At 45.1% G+C, this 26,115-nt stretch overlaps 2 protein-coding genes across 2 annotated transcripts in view; one reads left to right on the top strand and one right to left on the bottom strand.

Annotated features, from left to right (window-relative positions):
• fam83g (family with sequence similarity 83 member G) overlaps positions 1-22,842 on the top strand; it is a 40,016-nt gene extending 17,174 nt beyond the window's left edge. The window contains exons 3-5 of the mRNA XM_033040496.1: positions 8,924-9,048; positions 10,191-11,562; positions 22,221-22,842. Of these exons, the coding sequence (XP_032896387.1) occupies positions 8,924-9,048; positions 10,191-11,562; positions 22,221-22,568 (1,845 nt within the window). The 3' untranslated portion in view covers positions 22,569-22,842. The remainder of the gene's footprint in view (positions 1-8,923; positions 9,049-10,190; positions 11,563-22,220) is intronic.
• The window catches only part of slc5a10 (solute carrier family 5 member 10), an 84,123-nt gene that overhangs the window by 35,490 nt on the left and 22,518 nt on the right, over positions 1-26,115 (bottom strand). Inside the window, exons 6-9 of the mRNA XM_033040505.1 lie at positions 24,340-24,420; positions 23,111-23,316; positions 21,106-21,258; positions 7,805-7,817 (exon numbers count right to left, since the gene is read on the bottom strand). Coding sequence (XP_032896396.1) covers positions 7,805-7,817; positions 21,106-21,258; positions 23,111-23,316; positions 24,340-24,420 — 453 coding nt within the window. The remainder of the gene's footprint in view (positions 1-7,804; positions 7,818-21,105; positions 21,259-23,110; positions 23,317-24,339; positions 24,421-26,115) is intronic.

Genomic DNA, 26,115 nt, shown 5'->3' on the forward strand with positions numbered 1-26,115 from the left:
AGTAAAATGTTGGCACAATCTCGAACTGGAACAGGTACTATGCTGAATGCCTCCCAGCTGATCTTGCATCGCGTGCTGTGCTAAACAGTAAATGTTATTAATCATTCGAGCGAGTTAATTAATTTAAGATGGTGTACTGATAGTGCAGTGGTTAATTGACTGACACATGCCGCAGGGTTCTAGAAGATGGATGGTGAGATCCGTCCATCACCCACGTGGCAGCTTGGGAATCTAAATGTAATTATTAACTAGACCAAGTGTAGACCCCTTTGGTCTGTTCCCCTATTGTGTGGTTGCGGGGGAGGGCTGTGGGGCGTCTTCTTGGTTTCTTGGTCCTCCAAAATATTCAAAATGGAATTTAAACTGGAGACTAACACACACACACACACTAACTACCCCCCCCCCCACACACACGCTAACTACCCCCCTTGGCGCGTCGGGAGAGGGGGGGGGGGGTAGAGAGTGAGGGCAGAGAGAGAATAGGGAGAGACAGGGAGAAAGGGGCAGAGACAGAAGGGCAAGACCTTCATAACCCTCCCCCAATACTTTCTCAACCTTCTACCCCCATAACCTCCCCTCCCCCATACTTTTTCCCCCTCTCCCACCCCTGCACCCCACCTGGACTTGCACCTATTTCTCCTGCCCACCTACATTCCTTCCTCTAGCTTCACAATTTGCAACTGGTCAATCCTTTTATCTCACACCTTCTGTATTTTCCTCTCTGGCTGTTCAACCATCTACCTATCAAAAAAAACCCTCCTCACTTGTGTCGGCCTATTACCTGCCGCCGTAATACAGGGCGGCACAGTGGCGCAACGGTAGAGTCGCTGTCTTACAGTGCCAGAGACCTGGGTTCGATTCTGACTACGGATGCTGTCTGTACAGAGTTTGTACGTTCTCCCCGTGACTTCATGGGTTTTCTCCGGGTGCTCCGGTTTCCTCCTATATTCCACAGATGTGCAGGTTTTTTGTGTTAACTGGCTTGTGTAAAATTGTCACTAGTGTGTATGATAGAAGTAGTGGACATGGAAACATTGAAAAATAGGTGCTGGAGTAGGCAATTTGGCCATTCGAGGCAGCACCACCATTCAAAATGATCATGGCTGATCAGTACCCCATTCCAGCTTTTCCCCCATATCCCTTGATTCAGTTAGCCCTAAGAGCTAAATCTAACTCTCTCTTGACGGCTGATTGCTGGTTGGTGTGAACTCTGTGGGCCGAAGGGCCTGTTTCCATCCTGTATCTCTAAACTAAACATTGTTCTGCCCCCCCCCCGACATCTTTCTTTCCCCACCCTCTCCCCTGACAGTCAGCCTGAAAATGTGCCCCGACCCGAAATGTCATCTATGCACGTTCTCCTAAGAGGCTGCCTGCTGCTGAGCTACTCCAGCACTTTGTGACTTCTATTGTAAACCAGCATCTGCTGTTCCTTGTTTTAGCATAGACAGATCCTTCAGCTATTCAATAACACAGACTATTTATACAGCACAGTGAATAACAAATATACTGATTTTATCGAGTCTCGTAATATTCTGAGGTACTGAGTAGACCATAAGATACCCTGAGTTTTATCGTTGTTGCTGGGTAAATGTACATCTAACAGCTCCTGCCATAGGATTAAGTTTACATTTATTATTGTCACATGTACCAAGGTAATGTGAAAGGCTTTGTTTTGCATGCTAATCAATCAGATCGGTTAATCCGTGTAAGAAGGAACTGCAGATGCTGGTTTACATTGAAGTTGGACACAAAATGCTGGAGTAACTCAGCGGGTCAGGCAGCGTCTCAGGAGAAAAGATGCTGGAGTAACACAGGGACCACGGGGGAGCTCTGACGTAGGGACCAACATACGATACGATAGACCTTTATTTATCCCAGGAGGGAAAGGTCATAAAACACAACAAGACACATGAAACTTGAAATTAAAGTGATGAGTGGAAAGTCCAAGATTGGGAATGTGCAAAGATTGGAGTGGGGGGGGGAAAGGGGAGTCAGTCAGTCTACCCCACAACAGAGGGGGGAGAGGTTGTACAGTTCGATAGCCACGGGGAAGAAGGATCTCCTGTGGCGTTCTGAGCTGCATCTTGGTGGAACCAGTCTGTGGCTGAAGGTGCTCCGCAGGTTGACAAGTGTCTCATGGTGGGGGTGAGCTGTATTGCGCCATGTAGACCACACGAGCATTGGTGATCTTAAAGAACTGCTTTTGTAAGTGCAGCTTTACATAAGTCGCCTATCATGTAAGTCAGGGAGTGCCTATATATAAAATGATGAGAGGCATAGATAAGGTAGACAGTCAGAACCTTTTTTTCCCCAGTGTGGAAATGTCAAAGACTAGAAGGAACACCTTAAGTTTGAATGAGATGTGTGGGGCAGGTTTTCCTACATAGAATGGAATGCGCTGCCAGGGTGACGGTGGATGCAGATAAAATAGTGGCTTTTAAGAGATTTTTAGATACAGTTCCCTCCATAATGTTTGGGACAATGACCCATCATTTATTTATTTGCCTCTGTACTCCACAATTTGAGATTTGTAATAGAACAAAAATCACATGTGGTTAGAGTGCACATTGTCTGATTTTATTAAAGGGTATTTTAATACATTCACCATGTAGAAATTACAGCTGTGTTTATACACAGTCCCCCCATTTCAAGGCACCATAATGTTTGGGACACATGTCTTCACAGGTGTTTGTAATTGCTCAGGTGTATTTAAATGCCCCTTAATGCATGTATAAGAGAGATCTCAGCACCTAGTCTTTCCTCCAGTCTTTCCATCACCCTTTGAAACTGTTTATCAACATGAGGACCAAAGTTGTGCCAATGAAAGTCAAAGAAGCCATTATGAGACTGAGAAACAAGAATACAACTGTTAGAGACATCAGCTAAACCTCAGGTTTACCAAAATCAACTGTTTGGAACATCACTAAGAAGAAAGAGAGCACTGGTGAGCTTACTAATCGCAAAGGGACTGGCAGGCCAAGGAAGACCTCCACAGCTGATGACAGAAGAATTCTCTCTATAATAAAGAAAAATCCCTAAACACCTGACCGACTGATCAGAAACACTCTTCAGGAGTCAGTTGTGGATCTGTCAATGACCACTGTCTGCAGAAGACTTTATGAACAGAAATACAGAGGCTACACTGCAAGATGCAAACCACTGGTTAGTCGCAAAAATAGGATGGCCAGGTTACAGTTTGCCAAGTACTTAAAAGAGCAACCACAGTTCTAGAAAAAGGTATTGTGGACAGATGAGACAAAGATTAACTTATATCAGAGTGATGGCAAGCAAAGTATGGAGGAGAAAAGGAACTGCCCAAGATTCAAAGCATGCCACCTCATCTGTGAAACACGGTGGTGGGGGTGTTATGTCCTGGGGGTGTTATGGCCTGGGCATGTTATGGCCTGGGCATGTATGGCTGCTGAAGGTACTGGCTCACTTATTTTCTTTCCAAAACCCTGGAGCGTATCGTTGCGTCATAACTTCATTCCCACCTCCTTGCGTATAACCTACTTGAACTCCTCCAATCTGCCCCCTCCATAGCACAGAAACTTCTCTTCTCAAAGTCCTCAACGACCTCCTCACCTCTGCTGACACTGGTTCCCTCAACATCCTCATCCTCCTCGACCTGAGCGCAGCCTTCGATACAGTGAACCATAACATCCTGCTCACCAGACTCAAAGACCTCGGCATTGAAGGCTCTGCACTCAGCTGGCTCCGTTCCTACCTTTCCAACAGATCCCACTTCATCTCTCTCCATAACCACACCTCTGCTACAGCCACAGTCGCTCAAGGCGTTTCCCAAGGCTCCGTACTCGGCCCCCTCCTCTTCATCATCTACATCCTCCCCCTTGGTCAGATACTCCGCCACTTCAACCTGGACTTCCACTGTTACGCCGATGACACCCAGATCTACCTCGGCACCAAATCCCCCCACAACCCCCCCCCCCCCCCTCTCCCATATCAACTCCTGTTTGTCAGCTATAAAAACCTGGATGCAACATAACTTCCTCAAACTCAACAGCGATAAGACAGAATTCCTCCTCATAGGCTCCAAATCCAAACTCAGTAAAATCAATAACCCCACTCTCACCATCGACGGCACCACTGTCTCCCCATCTCCCCAGGCCCGCAACCTTGGTGTGATCTTTGATTCCACCCTCTCCCTTGAGCCTCACATCCGCCATGTCATTAAAACCTCCTTCTTTCATCTCCGCAACATCGCCAAACTCAGACCCTCTCTCACACCTCCCGCTGCTGAAAGACTCATCCATGTCTTCATCTCCTCCCGACTGGACTATTGCAACTCACTTCTCCTTGGCATCAGCTCCACCTACATCAACCGACTCCAACTGGTCCAGAACGCAGCTGCCCGACTCATCACCCACACCAAATCCTGGCATCACATCACTCCAGTCCTCAAACAACTTCACTGGCTTCCCATCTCCCACCGGATCACCTACAAAATCCTTATCCTCACCTACAAAGCCCTCCACCATCTGGCCCCCCCATATCTCACTGACCTCCTCTCCCCCTACCAACCCTCACGGTCCCTCAGATCCACATCAGCCGGTCTCCTCTCCATCCACAAGTCCAACCTCTGCAGTTTTGGGGACAGAGCCTTCTCCAGGGCAGCTCCCAGGCTCTGGAACTCCCTCCCCCAACTGATCCGCAATTCCGTGTCCCTCACCATCTTCCAGTCCCGCCTCAAGACCCATCTCTTCACCTCTGCCTATCCTTAGCCCCACGTCCCCCTCCCTTTTCATCTGTGCATGAATTGCCTCATATTGTGTTTTGAATTGAATTATGTCTTTAATTTGTGTACTAGTCATGTCTCTACTATTTATTTCATTCCCCTTACATGTTTTTCCTCTACCTGCTAAATTTTTGTAAGGTGTCCTTGAGACTCTTGAAAGGCACCCATAAATAAAATGTATTATTATTATTATCTTTATTGATGATACAACTGCTGATGGTGGTAGCATAATGAATCTGAAGTGTATAGACACATCCTATCTGCTCAAGTTCAAACAAATGCCTCAAAACTCATTGGCCGGCAGTTCATTCTATAGCAAGACAATAATCCCAAACATGCTGCTAAAGCAACAAAGGAGTTTTGCAAATCTAAAAAATTGTAAATTCTTGAGTGGCCAAGTCAATCACCCGATCCGAACCCAATTGTGAATGAATGAATGAATGAATAAGTTTATTGGCCAAGTATGTTCACATACAAGGAATTTACCTTGGTGCTCCGCTCACAAGTGACATGACCTACAGTGACATGTTGATTAAGAATGACACATAAAACATTAAACATTAATAATAAAACATCGATTAAACATGTGAATTAAATAAAATACCAGAGCAAAAGGAGGCTACAGAATTTTGGTTATTGAGTAGAGCTCGAATTTCAAGCAAGAATTTCATTGTCCTATCTGGGACACATGACAATAAACTCTCTTAACTTGACTTGATTTGAGCTGCTAATCGTGAGAAAAAAAGCTGTTTTTATGTCTGGCTGTAGCAGCTTTGACAGTCCGGAATCGCCTTCCAGAGAGAAGTGATTCAGAGTTTGTGGCCAGGGTGAGAGGTGTCAGAGATAATCTCACCCGCTCTCTTCCTGGCCCTTACAGTGTACAGTTCATCAATGGAGGGAAGGTTACAGCCAATAACCTTCTCAGCTGATCGGACGATGTATAAAAATGTGCATGCCTTTTATATGCTGAAGAGAAAACTGAAGGGGAGTAGCCCCCAAAACAAGCATAAGCTAAAGATGGCTGTAATACCAGAGCATCACCAGAGAATACACCCAGCAACTGGTGATGTCCATGCATCGCAGACTTCAAGCAGTCATTGCATACAAAGGGTATGCAACAAAATACTAAACATGACATCTTCATTTACATTAAATTGTTGTGTCCCAAACAATATGGTGCCCTGAAATGGGGGGCTATGTATAAATACTGCTGTAATTTCTACATGGTGAAACCAAAATGTGTAAAAATGGCCTTTATTAAAATCTGACAATGTGCACTTCATCCACATGTGAATTTTTTCTATTACAAATCTCAAATTGTGGAGTACAGAGGCAAAGAAATAAATGATAGGTCTTTGTCCCAAACATTATGGAGGGCACACTAGAATAGTAGCTTTTAAGAGACTTTTAGATAAGCACATGACCAAGAGAATGGAGGGATATGGATCATGTGCATGCAGAGAAGATTAGCTTATCTTGGCATCAGGTTCGGCTCAGTCACTGCGGGCTGAAGGGTCCATTCCTCTGCTGTGCTGTTGTATGTTTTTATACGGAAGGTCGTTTAACAAGAAACCAATTTAAGTGTTGACTTGTGGTCTGTGTACAGTTTATGGCGCCAAGGTGGTTTCCTTTATGCCAGCGGGATTAGGTTATGAGTGATTATGAGGATTAGTAAGCATTTCGCACAAGTCTGCACAGGATGTGGTTTATGGGGCAGATATTGAACTAAATATGGGTGTCGACCAACAAAATAGATCTCGCACCACACAGGTGATCTGAGGGTAGCGAAATAAGCAGGTTTCAAACAATGAGAGCTGTTTCACATAAAGACCTTGCAGTAAATTAAGTTCACTTTAGTATGAATATTAGTTTTGATTAGTACAGGTGTCAGTGGTTATGGGAAGAAGTGATTGAATGGCGGAGTAGACTTGATGGGTCGAATGGCCTTATCTGCACCTATCACATGATCTTATGAATATTGATTTCTTTAACTTCAAGTAATCCTTGTATCCCCTGTCTCCCCGACCCTCCTCCACCCTATTTGTTGTACTAGTTTCATTGTTGTCCTGCTGAGTTTAACTGTTTGTATCACTCATTATCACCTACCCCACAGCCAACAATACACCATTGTGGGCTCCACATTTCCTCGGTCATCGTTGGTTTTTGCTTATTATTCATTCATTTGTTCTATGCACCTTCTTAAACTCTTGTTTCCCTCACCGCTGACCCGCAGTCTGAAGAAGGGTCTCAACCCGAAACATCACCTATTCCTTTTCTCCAGCGATGCAGCCTGACCCGCTGAGTTACTCCTATCTTTTTGTATCTATCTTTAGTTTAGTTTAGAAAACTGAACTAAACCTTGATCTGTTAGTTCGCCAGTTCTCCAGATTCCCAGATTTTATTATGGGCTTAATTTAGAGATACAGCTTGGGAACAGGCCCTTTGGCCCATTGAATCTGTGCCAACCAACGATCCCCATATGCTACCACTACAGACAATTTACAAGTTTTACCAAAGGCAATTAACCTACAAACCTGTACAGCTTTGGAGTGTGGGAGGTAAACGGTGAACCTGGAGAAATCCCACGCAGTCACGGGGAGAACGTACAATCTCCATACTGACAGCACCAGCAGTCGGGATCGAACCCGGGTCTTTGGCACTACTTTGGCACTACTAGGCAGCTACTATGGGACGACAGATGGCACAATGGGCTAAGTGTTCGGCTGGCAACCGGAAGGTAGCCGGTTCGAATCCCGCTTGGAGTGCATACTGTCGTTGTGTCCTTGGGCAAGACACTTCACCCACCTTTGCCTGTGTGTGAATGTGTGTGAGTGATTGGTGGTGGTCGGAGGGGCCGTAGGCGCAGATTGGCAGCCACACTTCTGTCAGTCTGCCCCAGGGCAGCTGTGGCTACAGAAGTAGCTTACCACCACCGAGTGTGACTGAGGAGTGAATGAATAATGCGATGTAAAGCGCCTTGAGTATTAGAAAGGCGCTATATAAATCCCATCCATTATTATTATTATTATTATTACTCCAATGCTGCACCACTGTGCCGCTCCTTAATGGAAGTGATGTAAGTTCATCATTATTTGCAGGCAAACTTTGGACCTATTTTGCAGATAGACCTTTGATGGTAGAATATAAGTTCTGACAAAGTAAACTGATTGCAATAATTTGCCTTAATGCTGATTGCAGTTACATGCGGAAAAATTATCTCAGTAGATAGCACACTTTTAAATCTCTGCTAATTGCTTGATTAAGATGCCGGGCTTTATTACTAATTTAGTCCCTTCTTTACTATATAATGACCATTTAACTCTCACTGGGAACAAACTCTGCGAGGTTACAAGGATAAGCAAGTCATCCATCAGGCTTGCACTATGCCCAAAGCCCTCCAAAGACGGCAAAGGTTCACCTGTCTTTTCAAAGTAAATTTATTAGTGTAGAAGAAATGAGACCAGTGTTGCCATCTGGAATTGCTAACAACCAGAAATTAGTCTTGTTCCATTGCTGGACAAAATCTCCCTTGATATTTAGTTTCATTTAGAGATACAACCCTTTGGCCCACTACAGTAGGTCCTGAACCAGTGGGCATATTTCAGTTTAGTTTAATTTAGAGAAACAGTGTGGAAACAGGCCTTTCGGCCCACTGAGCCCGTGCCAACCACCGATCCCCATATACTGACATTATCCTACACACTGGCGACAATTTACAATTTGTACCAAAGCCAATGAACCTATACACCTGTACGTCTTTGGACTGTTGGAGGATAGTGGACCACCCGAGAAAAACCCACGCAGGTCACGGGGAAAACGTACAGAACGTACCAATCTCCACACGGAGAGCACTCATAGTCAGGATCGAACATGGGTCTCTGGTGCAGTGAGGCAGCAAATCTACTGCTGCGCCACTATGCCGCCCCGTGCCACATCCACGGAGATCATGGATAGGTGATGTTCGTGTGGGGGAAAAGTCTGAAGAAGGGTCCTGCCGTGATCCATTATCTCCAGCGATGCTGCCTGACCAGCTGAGATACTGCAGCACATGGCGTTCTTTTATTTGCTACAGGAAGAAAGGAATTCCTTCTCATCAGGTACCATTGAATCACGTCGTAAATCACTTCATTGCACGATGTGAATGTTGGTATTTTGTTGCTTTTGCAGAATCTGCGAGTCTATACCATCAACGGGACGGACTTCACCACCCGCTCTGCAAAAACAATCGTGGGAAGACAGATGCAGAAGTTCCTACTGGTCGATGGAGACAGGGCGGCATCTGGATCTTATAGGTAAACTGACCTAGCCAAGAGGAGTTCCGGGGTAGAGTTTATACCCGACTTTCACATAAACCATGCATCTACTATCTGACCGAACATAGACACCAAAATCTGGAGTAACTCAGCGGGACAGGCAGCATCTCTGGAGAGAAGGAATGGGTGACGTTTCGGGTCGAGATGCTGCCTGTCCCGCTGAGTTACTCTCCAGAGATGCTGCCTGTCCCGCTGAGTTACTCCAGCTTTTTGTGTCTACAGTTTAAACCAGCATCTGCAGTTCTTTCTTGCACATGTTTATCTGACCGCCAGCCTGTCACATTGTCCACTCCTTGTGTGAGTGAGGCCACATCTTACCCATTCTCCGTGAAACAAATTCTGTCGAATTTAGTTTCGTTTAGTTTAGTTTATTGTCACGTGTACCGAGGTACAGTGAAAAGCTTTTGTGTTATGCACTAACCAGTCAGTGGAAAGACAATACATGATTACAATCGAGCCATCCATAAAGGGAATAATGTTTAGTGCAAGATAAAGTAAAGTAAAGTCAGATTAAAGATTCTCCACTGATAGATACCAGATGGTAGCTCAGGACAGCTCTAGATGTTGATGGGATGCTTCCGATTGGATTTATCAATTAGCAGAAATCTATGGCTGTATAAACAAATTATGCACAAAAGAACACAAAGTGCTGGGGTAACAATGGGTCAGGCAGCATTTCTGGCATGGATAAATCACATTTCGGGTCGGGACCCATCTACATTAGTTTTACCTGCCTGTGCTTGACCCATATCTCTCTAAACCTATCCGATACATGAACCTGTGTAAATGTTTCGATGGCACCTGCCTCAACTACCTCAACAACGGAAGCTCTTTCCATACACCCACCACCCTTTGTGTAAAATAGTTACCCTAATGTTCCTATTAAACCTTTTCCTCCTCAGTTTAAGCATATGCCCTCTGGTCCTCGATTACCCTACTCTGTGCAAAAGACTGTGCATTTACCCTATTTATTGAGCTCATGATCTATTCCTCTCATGCTCAATTATTTTGACTTGGCATCATGTTCAGCACAGACATTGTGGGCCGAAGGGCCTGTTGTGCTGAACTGTTCAATGTTTTATATCCTGTAACTACACCAAATTGTGTTTTGTTCCTTTCAGCTTTACCTGGACCGCGTCTCGACTCGATCGTAACATCATCACGGTGCTTTCTGGCCAAGCCGTGGAAATATTTGACAATCAGTTCAGAGAGCTCTTGCACTTTTCTAAGCCGGTCAACTTGCAGCAACTGAACTTGGCCCCGGAGGAGGAGCCGCCAGAGCTCGCCCAACCCGTGGTCACCATCACGGCAGAGCAGACGGCCGCGATCGCCAAGAAGCTCATCAACCCGAAATACGCCCTGGTAAAGGCCAACAACATGGGCTCTCTGTCCTCGGAGAAGAAAGCTGACTCAAATGGCGCTGGCAAGAAGGCATTGGGAGCTCCTGCCAAAGCACAAAGCATAGAGGAAGGCTCTTACATCCACCCAGCTCTGGTCAACATGCCCAAGGTCAACATGTTCCATTATCTGCCCACTTATTTGGAACTCCCGCAGGAGGAGAATCAGCAGGAGGAGGCCAAGGCGAGCAAACGCGAGTCTTGTCAACGCAACGCTGCCAAAGCGTGCAAGGCCAGCGCGGATTCCTCTCAGCAAGCAGCGCGGCAAAAGGAGACGGCTTGTGAAAGCCCCGACCCGGCCCAGCCGAACGCAGAAAACGGATGGGAGCTCGAGTTAACGTCGGAGGCTGGAATGGAGGTGCCGGAGGTTAAGGAGAAACCATCTGCAGCCTGGGGCAAAGAGAAGGTTACGATGACATTAGGTCCCAGTAGAAATGTGAACCATCCCGAACAAGAAAAAGAAGAAGAAGTTCAAACGATAGTCACTGACACCATGCAGGTAGATCCTGAAGCAACGACGGATGGACTAGATGGTGAGGAGCTAGTAGATGGTGTCTTAGATGTCTCAGATGGAGAGGAAAGCGACACAGAAGAGGCGCTTGCAAGTAACGAGGGTGAAAGCGAGGATGTTATTGAATGCATAGGAGTAGACCCCGATCAGAATGCTCTTCCAGGGGAGGAGAATGAGGCGCGTCTAAAAGATGAATGCCCATCCAACTCCTCCACAAATGACACTCCCGACTGGAATACAGACAGCAGCTCCCTCCGCGAGCAATCTATTGCTTCGTCTGATTCTGATGACTTCTATGACTGTGTCCACACCCAAGCCCATAGAAAAATGTCCAGCCCGGCGATAAGCCAGGCCAATAATCAAGTGGCCAACCAGGAAGAGAACAACATTTTCAGCCAAGGCATCTTTGGCAGGCCCTTGAATGATTTCAAAGAACTTTCTCACTCAATGAATGACATACAGGACTGTAAAATATCGGAACATAAAAGTTTAGAAGCTTTCTTCAATGACAAAGACAACACAAGGAAGAGGGCGCTTAATAAACTAAAAATCTCGTTGGAAATAAATTATCTAGATAAATTCAAGGTAACACTTTTCTATTTGGAGAGTACTTTTAGCTTGTGTTGTTAAATTGCTCATCAAATGTATTAATATGAAGGCATACGTACTCATGATGAGTCCCGACCCGAATCAACTTTGTCATTGGGTGGTCATAGTAGAGTATGAGTGGACCTTTCAAAGGGGAACGCAAAGTAGATGTAGAAGGAGTTGGCATTTAATTTATCGATCTTCCTCTCTTCCCCTTCCCTTCTGCTCTACCTATTGCACTAGAGTTTGAACTAATTGTATCTGGATATATATCCATATAAAGTATAGGAGTGCATGAGCTGTCATGGGTTGGCATATAGAATTGCTTGTATCAGTTGTACTTGAGTTTGAACTGACTGTATCTATGCCTGGTATATTCATGTAGGAGATAAGGCAGGAGAATGGGGTTGAGAGGAAATATTAGATCAGCCATGATCGAATGACAGAGCAGTCTCGATGGGCTGAATGTGCCTAATTCCGCTCATGTATCTTATGGTTTTATGATCCGATCTGATTGAATACTGTACAAAACAAAACTTTTCATTGTACCTCGGTACATGTGACAATAATAGACCAAAACCTAAATAAATAAATTTAAGATGTTACTGACCTGGAAATCACTGATAATTGGTGAGGGTGGGACGTTACACAGCAGGTCTTAATAAGGTCATGTGATAGGAATAGAATTGGGCCATTCGGCCCATCAAGTCTACACCGCCATTCAATCATGGCTGATCTATCTTCCCCTCTTAACCCCATTCTCCTGCCTTCTCCCCATAACTGACACCGTTACTAATCAAGAATGCAAGATATGAATGCTCTATTGGCCTGTGCTTAGAAAGGATTGGGGTTCAATGGCAGTAACCAAGCCCTGGTCACCCACACACAGTATAACAAGAAGTTCATTGGCCTTGAACATATATTTAAGGTGAGTAAAATGTATAAAGCTATGAGAGGTATAGATGGGGTAGACAGGATGCAAACATCAAATACTAGAGGGCGTTGCTTTAAGGTGAGAGGGACAAAGTTGATAGGAGATATGCAGGGCAAGTTTTTTTTTTTTGCAGGTGGTGAGTGTCTGGAGAACACTGCCAGGGGTGGTGGCTGAGACAGATATGATAGTGGCGCTTAAGAGTCTTTGGAATAGGCATGTAGATATGCAGAGAATGGAGGTAAGATGTAGAAACAACGAACTACAAATGCTGGCTGAGCAAGGAAAGTCACAAAATGCTGGAATAACTCAACGGGCCAGGCAGCCTGAAGAAGGGTCCCAACCCAAACGGAGATGAGTTGATCTTGGCATCATGTTCGGCACCGACATTGTGAGCCAAAGGACCTGTTCCTGTGCTTCACTGTTCTCCATTCTATGGTGGCACCTTTAAATGTTTCATATTATGAGAGGCATAAATAGGGCAGACAGTCAGGAGTTTTCCCCCAGGATGGAATAAACAAATATTAGAGGGGCATAGCTTTGAGATGATAGGGCCAAAGTTCAAAGGAGATATGTGTCACAAGTTTTTTTTTTTTTGCTGCCAGGGGTGGTGGTTGAGGCAGATACGATGGTGCCATTTGAGAGACTTTTGGATAGGCACGTGGATACGCAGGGAATGGAGATAAGATGTAGAATTAGAAGGAATTGCAAACGCTGGTTTACCAAGGAAAGTCAGAAAATGCTAGAATAATGGGTCAGAGAGCCTCTCCGGAGAACATGAAGGAGACACTGGGTTGGTTGGTGCTGTTTTTCCTTGAGCATAGGAGGCTGAGGGCTGATCATATCAAGGTTGATGGGAGAGATAGACACAGACTTTATCCTAGGGGCAGAGGAGTCTAAACCTAGAGGGCAAGTGGGGTAGAACAGTGGCATTGCCAGTAGATCTGCTGCCACACAGCACCAGAGACCCGGGTTCGATCCTGACCGTGGGTGTTGTCTGTGCGGAGTTTGTACGTTCTCCCTGTGACCGTGTGGGTTATCTCTGGCTGCTCCGGATTCCACCCCACATTCCAAAGACGTACAGGTTTGTAGGTTAATTGTTTTTTGTAAATTTCCCCTAGGGTGTAGGCTGGGTTGACATAGTACTGTACAGGTGCTTGATGCTCGGCATGGACTCAGTGGGCCAAATGGCCTGTTTCCACGCTGTATCTCTAAACTAAACTAAATGAGAATACAAACTTCATTTATCATTTTCTTGACCTCAAAATTAAATATATGATTAAATTATGTAGGCCAATTCACGATAGCGAATTAGGCTTTCTTCCAGACTGTATTTTTCCAATCCAACAATAGTTCCTGTATAAAGACGGACCATTATAGAAAATCCCTCATTTCTTTTTCTTGATCAATTCATTTTTACATTTGACAGATATTATTGTTTTTTTTCACACTTGCTGTGCTGTTCATATTGGCAAACTGTAATGCAGCACATCTGGTAGAGCTGCTGCCTCACAGCACCTGAAACCCGGGTTCGATCCTGACCTCGGGTGCTGCCTGTTTCGGGTTGGCAACTTCTCCATGTGACCGCGTAGGTTTCCACCGGGATACTCCGGTTTCCTCCCACATCCAAAAGACGTGCGGGTTTGTAGGTCAATTGGCCCATGTAAATTGTCACTAGTTCAATAGTAGGGATGCATAAATGGGATAACATAGAACTAGTGTGAGCAGATGATCGATGGCCAGTGTGGACTCGGTGGGCTCAAGGGCCTAGTTCCATGCTGTATCTCTAAACTAAACTAAAGAAGAGTTTTGACTTTTGGGTACCGATCAAGATATCCTCCAGAAGTTGGCTAAACCTGACCTCGGGTGCTAACTGTGTGGAGTTTGTGTATTAGGACCCCAGACTGCAGGCTTCCCCATAGAATGTTGGTGTTGATAAAAGACTCAGCGGGTCAAGCAGTACGTGTAGGAAAGAACTGCAGATGCTCGTTTAAATCGAAAGTAGACATAAAATGCTGGGGTAACTCAGCAGGTCAGGCAGCATCTCCGGAGAGAAGGAATGGGTGAATGGGTGACGTTTTGGGTCGAGACTCTTCTTCAGACTGATGTCAGCTGTATCAAGCAGTATCTCTGAAGAACATGGATAGGGAAATTTTTTGGGTTGGGACCCTCTTTCAAACTGATTGTGGTGGTGGGGGGGGGGGGGGGGAGCACGGAGGGGAACTGGAAGAGAGGAGGGGCAGGACAAAGCCTGGTGAGTGATACGTGGATACAGTTGAATTGGGATTTTGATAGGTCGATGGTTGGACAAAGGGCAGAGATAATGTGACAAAGGTTGTGAGATAAGGAAAGGTGAATTGAGAATTGTGAAGCCAGAGGAAAGAATATGGGTGGAAGGCAAAGAGGGAGGGGAGAAATGGGTGTGAATCCAGGTGGGGGACAGGGAAGGGAGGTGGTAGGGTGTAGAAGTAAGGGGGTACATGGAGAAGAGGGGGATGTTGGTTAGTTACTTAAATTTGGAGAATTCAATGTTCAAACAGTTGGGTTGTAAGCTGGTCAAGTGGAACATGAGACGCTGTTCCTCCAGTTTGCATGTGGCCACACTTTGGCAGTGGAGGAAGCCCAGGACAGAAAGGTCAGTAAGGGAATGGGAAGAGAAATTAAAATGGTTAACACCCGGGAGATCCAGTAGGCCTTGGCAGACCGAGCACAAGTGTTTGGTGAAAGGGTTGCCAAGTCTACACTTGGTCTCGCTGATGTACAGGAGGCCACATCGTGAATACAAGATACAGTAGATGAGGTTGGAGGAGGTGCATGTGGACCTCTGTCTCACCAGGAAGGACTGCTGTGGTCCCTAGATGGATGTGAGGGAGGAGGTGTAGGGACAGGTGTAAAATCTGCTGCGATCGTAGGGGAAAGTACCTGGGGAGTGGATGGTTTGATTGGGTAGTGATGAGTGAAACAAGAAGTTGCAGCGGGAGCAGGTTCTGTGGAAGGCGGAAATCGATGGAGATGGGATGATGTGACTGGTGGTGGGATCACATTGGAGATGATCAACAAATTAACATCAACATAGGGGCTTTTCAATCGAAAGATGAGGAATTTTAAAATTGGGATGATATTTCGTTGGTTCTTGTGTTGGTCAGTGCTGAGACCACTAAATGCATCTATATGTTGTGGGGCAATTCTTAGTTGGGGGAACAAATGGTGGATGGCAGGGATTTGTGGCAGGTCCCGGTGGGGAAGATGGCTATTACCTTCCCAGCATAGCAGTGGGGAAGGCAGGCATCCATGCCAAGTTCCAGCAAACAGGTGGGAAAACCAGTTTCAACTTCCGAGCTGTGCACAGTGGCATGAAGTCAGTCTGAAGAAAGGTCCCGACCCGAAACGTTACCTATTCATGTTCTCCAGAGATGCTGCCTTGAGAACCTGGATGGGCCAAATAGGACACTAGCTAGTTGGCCAACTCGATGTTAAAGTAGAACACAGGCGTAATGAACCGCAGTACCACCTCCGGTCGAACACCTTTATTATGCTTGCCTGCTCTCTGTAGACCCACTCTTTTCTCAATGTGCTGTCTTCCATAGACAGCACAAACCAACCCCGGCATTCCATCTCTCTCTCTCTATCCCCTCCCCCACCCAAGTGGCACCAGCTTCTCGTTTTCACCCAACAAACAGCTAGTTTCCTTTATCATTGTTACTTTTTTGCAGATCTTTCATTCATTGTTCTTTATCTCTCTACATCATCGTCTATATCTCATTTCCCCTATCCTTGACTAGTCTGAAGAAGGGTCTCGACCCAAAACGTCACCCATCCCTTCTCCCCAGAGATGCTGCCTGTCCCGCTGAGTTATTCCAGCTTTTTGTGTCTGTCTTCAACACAAACCAGCGGATGTCCAAGTCATGCTCCATTAGTGCTTATGCTGTAGGCACCCATTTTGTAAATGGTTCTGACCAATAATTAAAGGATTTATCTCTGCTGCCAAAGAACACTATGTTTAGTTATTTGGCCACCTGGTTAGATTACACAGAAATAATCTCATCATTGTATAACGAGCAAATGCATTGAATACAAAAGATATTCTTTGTTGATGGCCAGGCTTGAGTTAGAAAATACAGTCAGTAACATGAACTTCAAATATTTATTTTTTCTCTTCAATGTATCTTCTTAATAGCAGTATATTCTTAATTGTGCCTTTATCTTCATATATACAAGATATTTAGTTCATTTTTTGGTGGTGGACAGAACTAAAAAAAAATTTCATCTAGTAGAAACAAGGAACTGCAGATGCTGGTTTATTTTTTAAAAAGACACAAAGTGCTGGAGTAACTCAGTGGGTCAGGCAGCATCCTAGCAGCTGAAGATGGGTTTAGGTTAGGAAGGAACTGCAGATGCTGGTTTATACTGAAAATAAAGACAAGGTGCTGGAGTAACTCAGCGGGTCAGGCAGCATCTCTGGGGAAAAAAAGAATGAGTGACGTTTTGGGTGGACCTTTTTCTCCAGAGATGTTGCCTGACCTGCTGAGTTAGTCTGAAGAAGGGTCTCGACCCAAAACGTTGCCTATTTCCTTCGCTCCATAGATGCTGCCTCACCCGCTGAGTTTCCCCAGCATTTTTGTCTACCTTCGATTTTCCAGCATCTGCAGTTCCTTCAGCACTTTGTGTTTATCTTTAGTGTAGTTTATTTTATTATTGTCACATGTACCGAGGTACAGTGAAATGGTTTTTGTTGTATGACAATAGACAATAGGTGCAGGAGTAGGCCACTTGGCCGTTCGAGCCAGCACCGCCATTCAATGGGATCATGGCTGATCATCCCCAATCAGTACCCCGTTCCTGCCTTCTCCCCATATCCCCTGACTCCGCTATTTTTAAGAGCCCTATCTAGCTCTCTCTTGAAAGCATCCAGAGAACCTGCCTCCACTGAGGCAGAGAATTCCACAGACTCACCACTCTCTGTGAGAAAAAGTGTTTCCTCGTCTCTGTTCAAAATGGCTTACTCCTTATTCTTAAACTGTGGCCCCTGGTTCTGGACTCCCCCAACATCGGGAACATGTTTCCTGCCTCTAGCGTGTCCAAGCCCTTAACAATCTTATATGTTTCAATATGTATGCTATCCAGTCAGCAAACAGACTATACATGATTGCAATCAAGGCATCCCCAGTATACACAACAGGGTAAAGGGTATAACGTTTAGTACTAGATAAAGTCCAATTAAATATATAGTTTTCAGGTCTCCGATGAGGTAGATGGGAGGTCAGGCGCTGCTCTCTAGTTGGAGAGAGGAAGGTTCAGTTGCCTGATAACAGCTGTGGAGAATCTGTCCCTCAGTCTGGTCCAAACCCAAGTGGGAATGTGGGCAACCCCTGTCTAATTTCAGTACAGCATTATCTACAGTCAACATCTACCCAAAACATCACCTACCCTTGAGCTCAAGGGAGGCTGCCTGACCCATTGAGTTACTCCAGCACTTTGTGTAATTCTTGCATCTTCTGTCTAAATGTAAACTTAATCTTGACATTAAAAATGCTGCATGTTTTAGTTGGATCAGGCTGCAACACTTGATAATAGTTATTTTAATTTTAGCATAAGCATGGAGAAAATAGGATACCAATTTCTTTAACTAACATATCGTTAAGCACCTGCCACATAATGGCTTTACAAAGAATGAAGAGATGGTGGGGTTTAACTTCAAAGTAAGGTGATTGCAGTCATTAGAGCAAATGATCAACACATGATTAGCTTCTGCTTGTAATCAGTGGCTGTCGAGTCATGAGTCATTCTGAAACGTTGCCAGCACATTTATCCAAGAAGGGAAGCAACACAGTGGCAAAGCGATAGAGTAGCTGCTTCATAGCGCCAGAGACTTGGGTTTGATCCCGGCCTCGAGTGCTAATCTGAGTGCAGTTTGCACATTCTCCTTGTGACCACATGGGTTTCCTTCAGCGTGCAGGTTTGTAGGTTGATTGGCATCTGTCAATTTGCCACTAGGGTGATCACTGTTTGGCGAGGACTTAGTGGACCAAAGGGCTTGTTTCCACACTGTATCTCTAAACTAAACAACGGAAGATTCTAGTTATAATCTACCATCACTCCCAATCTCTGCGTAATTTAGAAGATTTTTTTAATGTTAAATTGTGTAGGAAGGAACTGCAAATTATGGTTTATACTGAAGATAGACACAAAGTGATCATAAGTCATGTGATACGAGTAAAATTAGGCCATTCGGCCCATCAAGTCTACTCTGCCATTGAATCATAGATGATCTATCTCTCCCTCCTAACCCCATTCTCCTGCCTTCTCCCCAAAGCCTCTGACACCCATACTAATTAAGAATCTATCTATCTCTGCCTTAAGTATATCCACTGACTTGGCCTCCACAGCCTTTTGTGACAAAGAATTCCACAGATTCACCACCCTCTGACTAAAGAAATTCCTCCAAATTTCCTTCCTAAAAGAACATCTTTTAATTCTGAGGCTATGACCTCTAGTCCTAGTTTCTCCTACTAGTGGAAACATTCTCTCCACATCCACTCTATCCAAGCCGGAGTGCTGGAATATCTCAGTGGGTCAAGCAGCACCTCTGGAGAAAAAGGATGAGTGACATTTTGGGTTTTTTAACATTAACATTCAAGCCTGCAAAATGATAACCAATGATTATTGTGCATTCCAACTAAGCGTGTATCAGATTATGGTTTTCATTCAAGTTTAATATATAACATTTTACCTACACTATAGCACAGTGGCGCAGTTAGTAGAGCTACTATCTCACAGCGCCAGAGATCCAGGTTTGATCCTGACCTCGGGTGCTAGTGTGTGTGGAGTTTGCACTTTCTCCCTGCAACCACGTGGGTTTCCTCAGGTGCTCTGGTTTCATCCCACATCCCAATGACGTGTGGGTTTGTAGGTTATTTGTCCTCTGCGTGTAGGGAGTGGATGGGAGAGTGGGATAATATAGAATTAATGTGAATGGGTGATGGATGGAAGGTGTGGGCTGAATCGCCTGTTTCCATGCTGTATCCTTAAACAAAACTAAATATTGTATACAGACCATTGGGTTAACATGGAATGAAAACACTGCAAAAAAAAAAGGCATTTTCAAGCTTTTTTGAACGTGTCACTAACAAGCATAGATGGGACATTTTTATTGGCATGAGCAAGTTGGGCCGAAGGGCCTGTTTCTGTGCTGTACGACTATTGATGAAAATTACTCTTGAGAAGATTACCTCCTTTAACAACTGCAGTCTTTTTAATAACTCGCCTTATTTGCATTTCCATATTTATATATTGCCTTTAACTTCGTACAGCATCGGCAATACGATGACGAAAAAGAAATTAGACTAAACCTGTCGGCAATTCATTAAGAAAATATTTGATTTCTGTGTAACCAGTGACAGTTCCATGTATCTAAATGTTCGGTTGGATAAATATTGTCGAGATTACTACTATTAATGCCTTTGATGACCTGTATAGACTGACAAAGATTTGAATGGGCTGCGAGCTGATGTCATTGGGGTGTGGTTGTTGTGTTAAAAGATTGTAGTTTACTAATCTATGTGGCTGCCAGGGAATATTCTGTGTACGTTTCCACAACAGTGACAATTGGAAAGAGACTGGCCCTTCTAACCTGGCATAAGCAACTGCAAGTAACGTCTTATGCAGCTGCAACATGACTTGCCGACTTTTATACTCAACATCTGGGCGGCACAGTGGTGTAGTAGCAGAGTTGCTGCCCCACAGCGCCAAGTTCGATCTTGACCTCGGGTGCTGTCTGTGTGGAGTTTGCACGTTCTCCCTGTGACCATGTGGGTTTCCTCCGGATGCTCCGGTTTCCTTCCACGCCCCAAAGACGTAAATTGACCTCAGTAAATTAACCCTAGTGTGTAGTGGGATATACTAGTTTGAACGGGTGATCAATGGTCGGCATGGACTTTGTGGGCCGAAGGGTCTGTTTCGTAAGTTCATCAGTGATAGTCGCAGAATTAGGCCATTCGGCACGTTAAGTCTACTCCGCCATTCAATCACGGCTGATCTATTTTTCCCTCTTAAACCCCATTCTCTTGCCTTCTCCCCATAGCCCCAGACACCCGTGCAAATCAAGAATCTATCAATCTCTGCTATAAAAATATCCATTGCTAAAATAAAAACACACCAACTGATGAAGCCAAGTATATTATATGACATCTTTACCACCCTTTCACCTTTTGTTACCACTTTAATAATGATTCTATTCACCGTTTGACAAAAAGTTACAAGTTGAATAGCAATTTCCATTTTGCAAAATTGATGAAGTTATAATGATACCTTTGTAAGAGAAAAAAATTCCAAGAAAGATTGAATTGATTGAAAAATACAGCATTGAAACCGGCACACCGAGTCCATGCTGACCATCGATCACCTGTTCACATTAGCTCGATGTTATCCCACATTCTCATTCACACTCTACACATTAGGAGCAATTTTACAGAGGGCCAATTAAACAACAAACCCGCATGTCTTTGGGTTGTGGGACGAAACCCGCATGGTCACAGGGAGAACTTGCAAACTCCACACAGACAGCACCCGAGGTCAGGATTGAACCTGGGTCTCTGCGGCAGCCGAGCCACTGTTAGGATTGTGTTACCTGGAAAGAGAGCCCGACTGATCATCCCAGGCATTACGATGAAAATCATCGGCAGCATCTTGAGATAACTTGCTAGTATGGCACCACCCTTGACGTGACTCAGATTCTTTGCCGCTAGTGATCGTTGAACAATAACCTAAGACATAAAAATAATTTTCCGTTGATTTACTTGCAATTGGAGACTGAGAAAGATATAAACTATTTGGTACCTCAAGCCTGTCCCTCCATTAAATTAGATCAGGATTGACCTATGGTTTAGTTTAGTTTCGAGGTACAGCGTGGAAACGGACCCTTCGGCCCACTGAGTCCATGCCGACCAGGGATCACCCATGCACCAGCACTATCCTACACACTAGGGACAATTTACAGAACCCAATTAACCTACACACCTGCACATCTTTGGGACGTGGGATGAAATCAGAGTGCCTGGAGAAAACCCACATGGTCACAGGGAGAGCATACAAACTCGGCACAGGCAGCACCTGTAGTCAGGATCAAACCCAGATCATTGGCACAGTAAAGCAGCAACTCTATCGCTGTGCCACCATGCCATTCTCCTCAGTCCTCCTGACCCAGACCCTCAAAACCCATGGCATTGCATAAACCCATCAATTCAGTATTTTATTGAGAGGTGTATCATGAGAGGAATTGATCGGGTCTCTTGCCCAGAGTAGGGGAATCGAGGACCAAAGGACATAGGTTCAAGGTGAAGGGGAAAAGATTTAATAGGAATCTGAGGGGTAACTTTTTCACACAAAGAGTGGTGGGTGTACGGAACAAGCTGCCATATGAGGTAGTCGAGGCTGAGACTATCCCAGCATTTATGAAACAGTTAGACAGGAACATGGACAGGACAGGTTTGGAGGGATACGGACCAAGCGCAGGCAGGTGGGACTAATGTAGCTGGGACATTTGGCTGGTGTGGGCAAGTTGGGCCGAAGGGCCTGTTTCCACACTGTATCACTCCTTCACTCTATGATTGATGAAGGATACAACCTGGAAACAGGCCCTTCGGCGGCCCATCGAGTCGACATTATCAGGACCAAAAACGTTGCCTGCCACACCACCCCTCTAACAAATGTTTCTTCTTTATTGCAGAGGGATAGATACACTTTGCCCACAGCGAGATCAACAGGCATGTGGGGGCCAAATGCAAACGACTTGAGTTCACAGGCCCATCGCAAAGCCCCAGTGAGTCCTGATCTGGGCAAAAGTAGAAGGCAGATATCCATGCCCATGGCCTCAAGTTTGTTAAGCAAAAACTACCAAAAAGTCGCGTCCCATTTATCGATCCCAAAAGGCTATGAACAGAAGAGATACGACATCAAAGACACGGCGGCAAAGTTTGGCGCGGGCAACTCTGCCGCTCAGCGCCGGAATCCCGCCACTCAGCGCAGGAATCCCTCCTCTGCAGACCCATCTGTCAGTGGCACTATGGGGAACTAGATCTCCAAACTAGCAACAGCCAAGCTCAAGACGCCAGTGAACAGGGTGGCGCTTGGTCCAGAGTCCTCCCAAAGGGCACTGACCGAGTGACCCCTTGAAGCAGGGGAACTGCTTGGACAACTCGTGGGATCTGGTAACTTGCCTGCCAATGTGAAAGCAAAGCTGCCTTGTGGTACAGGTCCACACCCATTTTACAGCAACTGGTGGTCCAGCACCTCCTTGAATCTGGACAAAATTACGAGAGTGCACATGAAATGACCACCCCACCCCCCCCGCGTTTAGTTTATTATCACGTGCCCTGAGGTACAGTGCAAAGCGTTGTTGCATGCTAACCAGATAACGGGAAGACAATACATGATTATAATCAAGCCATCCGCAGTGCACAGACACATGATAAAGGGAATATCATGATAACATTTATTGCAAGATAAAGCCACCTGGAATCATAAAGGCTCTAGAACCAAGGGGGCCGGAAAATGGATGGCGGACCTGTACCGTGTATAAAAACCGCATGAATGTTAGGTGAAGCATGTTTACATCACCTGATCTGTGCACCAGTACCATGTTGCCAGGATGGTCAAGCCAAAAGTCATGCCAGTCCAGGGAAGGTCTCCACCAACGGGATCCCTGAAGAGGTGCATGGCATCAGCCCTAGGGAGGTGGCAAGTCGTGTTGGCAATAATCTTTCTTGGAACTGCCTTTAGGTATACACTCTCGAGGTTGTGGTACCCTCCAATCTTATTAAAAGCTGTATGAGTAATGTAAATAAAGATTTTATAGAAATTAAAATATCACCACAATACATATGCTAAAAATTGTCACATTACATTTAGAAGCGCCTATGGAACTATTCAAGGGTTTGAAGAGCAACCTATCTTGTATCCCCTCGCAGTGCTTATGTGCAATAAATGTGTTGGAAAATACCGTATGGATCAATTGAATTCAATTTAAAGAGACAGCAGAACTAATATGAATGGCTAAACTTTCCAGATTATCCATTATGCCGGACCAACAGAGGGCACGGCCTTGGTGGGGACTGAGTCACTTCTACCACAGAAGTCGGCTACGGGAATGGATCTGCCGGCTCCAGCCACGCCGGAGTTCCAGAGCCAATAACTAATATGAACTCAGCCCACACCGATCATCGACCACCAGCTCATATTAGTTATTATTTGTCCCACTGTTGCATCCACTCTCTGCATACGAGGGGCAATTTTACAAGAGGTCAATTAACCTACAAAAACATGCACATCTTTGGGATGTGGGGGGAGGAAACTGGAGCTCCCAGAGGAAACCCACACAGCCACAGGGAGAGCAGGCAAACTCCACACAAACAGCACCCGAGGTCAAGATTGAACCTGGGTATCTGGAGTGCTGTGAGGCAGCAGCTCTCTCTACCAGCTATGCCACTGTGAATGCACAACCCTATTTAAAATGCCTACTAGATTTTTACCCACAAAACGTTTGTCTCGCATGAGCTTAACATTTTGTTTCTCTCTTGCCGACATAGATGCCCCATCTAAGTTAGTCCCATTTACCCACATTTGGCCCACATCCTCTAAATCTGTCCTATCCATTTACCTGTCCCATTGATTGATTGAAAGATAGATGCAGCGTGGGAAAAAGGCCCTTCGTCCCGCCGGGTACGTAGCAACCATTGCTCATCCGTTATGTGCCACCCCTGAAAGATTTTATTTTTACCCCTCAGTGAATTGAGTCCTCCCTCACCGTTCCCTCAGAGTCATGCAAGGAACCGATGGTCAAAAGGTACCTGTAATGGTCAGTATCACTGTTCCGATAATCATGACAACTGCTTGAAGTGTATCGGTGTAGATAACTGCGGCTAGACCACCTGAAACCACATCAAAGCAGAATTAAATTAACGCGTCTCCTTAACCTCCTTCATTACCCAACATCATTTAGTTTAGTGTGTAGGAAGGAACTGCAGATGCTGGTTTATGCCAAAGATTGGAGTAACTCAGCGGGTCAGGCAGCATCTCTGGAGGAAAGGAATAGGTGATGTTTCAGGTCGGAACCCTTCTTCAGACAAGGTTACCATTTAGTTCAGTTTAGAAATACAGCGTGGAACCTTTGGCACACCGAGTCCATGCCGACCATCGATCATTCGTTCACACCATTTCTTTGTTATCCCACTTTCTCATCCACACCCTACACACTTGGCTACATTTTATTGACCTGCAAACCTGCACGTCTTTGAGATGTGGGAGGAAACCAGAGCACCAGGAGGAATATAGAGAATGTGCAAACTCCACACAGACAGCACCCGAGGTCAGGATTGCACCCAGAGCTTTGGGGTTGTGAGTCAGCAGCTCAACCAGTTGCACTGTTGTGCCACCCTTGCTTTTATAGTATCTGCTTCAACTACCTCCTCCGGCTGAAGAAAGAGTGCTGGAGTAACTCAGTGGGTCAGGCAGCATCTAAGGAGAGCATGGATAGGTGACATTTCAGGCTGGGACCCTTCTTCAGACTGGGGAAGTCGAAAATACGTAATCTGAAGAAAGGTCCTGACCCGAAATGTCACCTATCCATGTTCTTCATCGATACTGCCTGACCCGCTGAGTTACTCCAGAACACTGTGTCTTCTTTTGTAAACCAGTATCTGCAGTTCCTTATTTCTGTCTTATCTGGCAGATCATTCCACATACCACTAAGTGAAAAAGATTCCCCCTCAGGTTCCTATTAAATCTTTCCCTCCTCACCTTAAATTTAAACCTATGGTTGATTGCCCTGCCCTGAGTAAAATAATCCATGCATTCAACAATTCTGAATTTTGGTGGATACGGGATAAAAATATGCATTTATCAAAGTGTAGCACTGGACAGGAACCTGTCTCTGCGTGCCAGTGTTAGTGAAGGGTGCAATGATACATGACATAGTCACAACATTCTTCTGAAGGTCATCTCGTAAAGAATATTCAGCTGACATTAGCATTAAGTACAGGTGGTCATAGAATGAACCAGTTTCAAACAGCTGTACTTTGAATGCTAATGTTGGCTTTAAATCTAACTTTAGCTAAGGAATGCATCATTGTGAAATTTTATAGTTTGCATTTTAAAAGACCTTTTGGCCCAGGTGCATTTATCAGCTTGTGAGACATGATTCACAGGTTGACATTTCCGATATATGTTAAAGCCTTATGAGGTGTTTCTAAGTCAGTCTGGACTTGATTATGGGTGGCAGAGAGGATCGATTGTTAACCCAGCAAATTCTGAAACCAAACATTTTCCGATAGCCTGTTAATCACTTACTAATCAACACCAGTATTGCTTACATTGCTAGGAGCCAGCCTTTTACGGACAAAATGAGCAAAACTGGGCTGCCACCCCCATTCCTACTTACCCCTTCCCAACAGAGAGGTCAGTGTCCTCATGGTCATGGCAGTGAAACCAGCCTTGGGTATTGATGTGGAGATTGGCATTTATATTCTGCCTGACACGCCTTCAAGCCACTGCAAACCATTTTGTTAGTAATGACCCACTTTCGAAGGGAAGCCCCTGTTATAAGGTGGAAATATGGCAGCTCATTT

The sequence above is a fragment of the Amblyraja radiata genome, chromosome 22 (assembly GCF_010909765.2).
Source record: "Amblyraja radiata isolate CabotCenter1 chromosome 22, sAmbRad1.1.pri, whole genome shotgun sequence".
NCBI classification, from domain to species: domain Eukaryota; kingdom Metazoa; phylum Chordata; class Chondrichthyes; order Rajiformes; family Rajidae; genus Amblyraja; species Amblyraja radiata.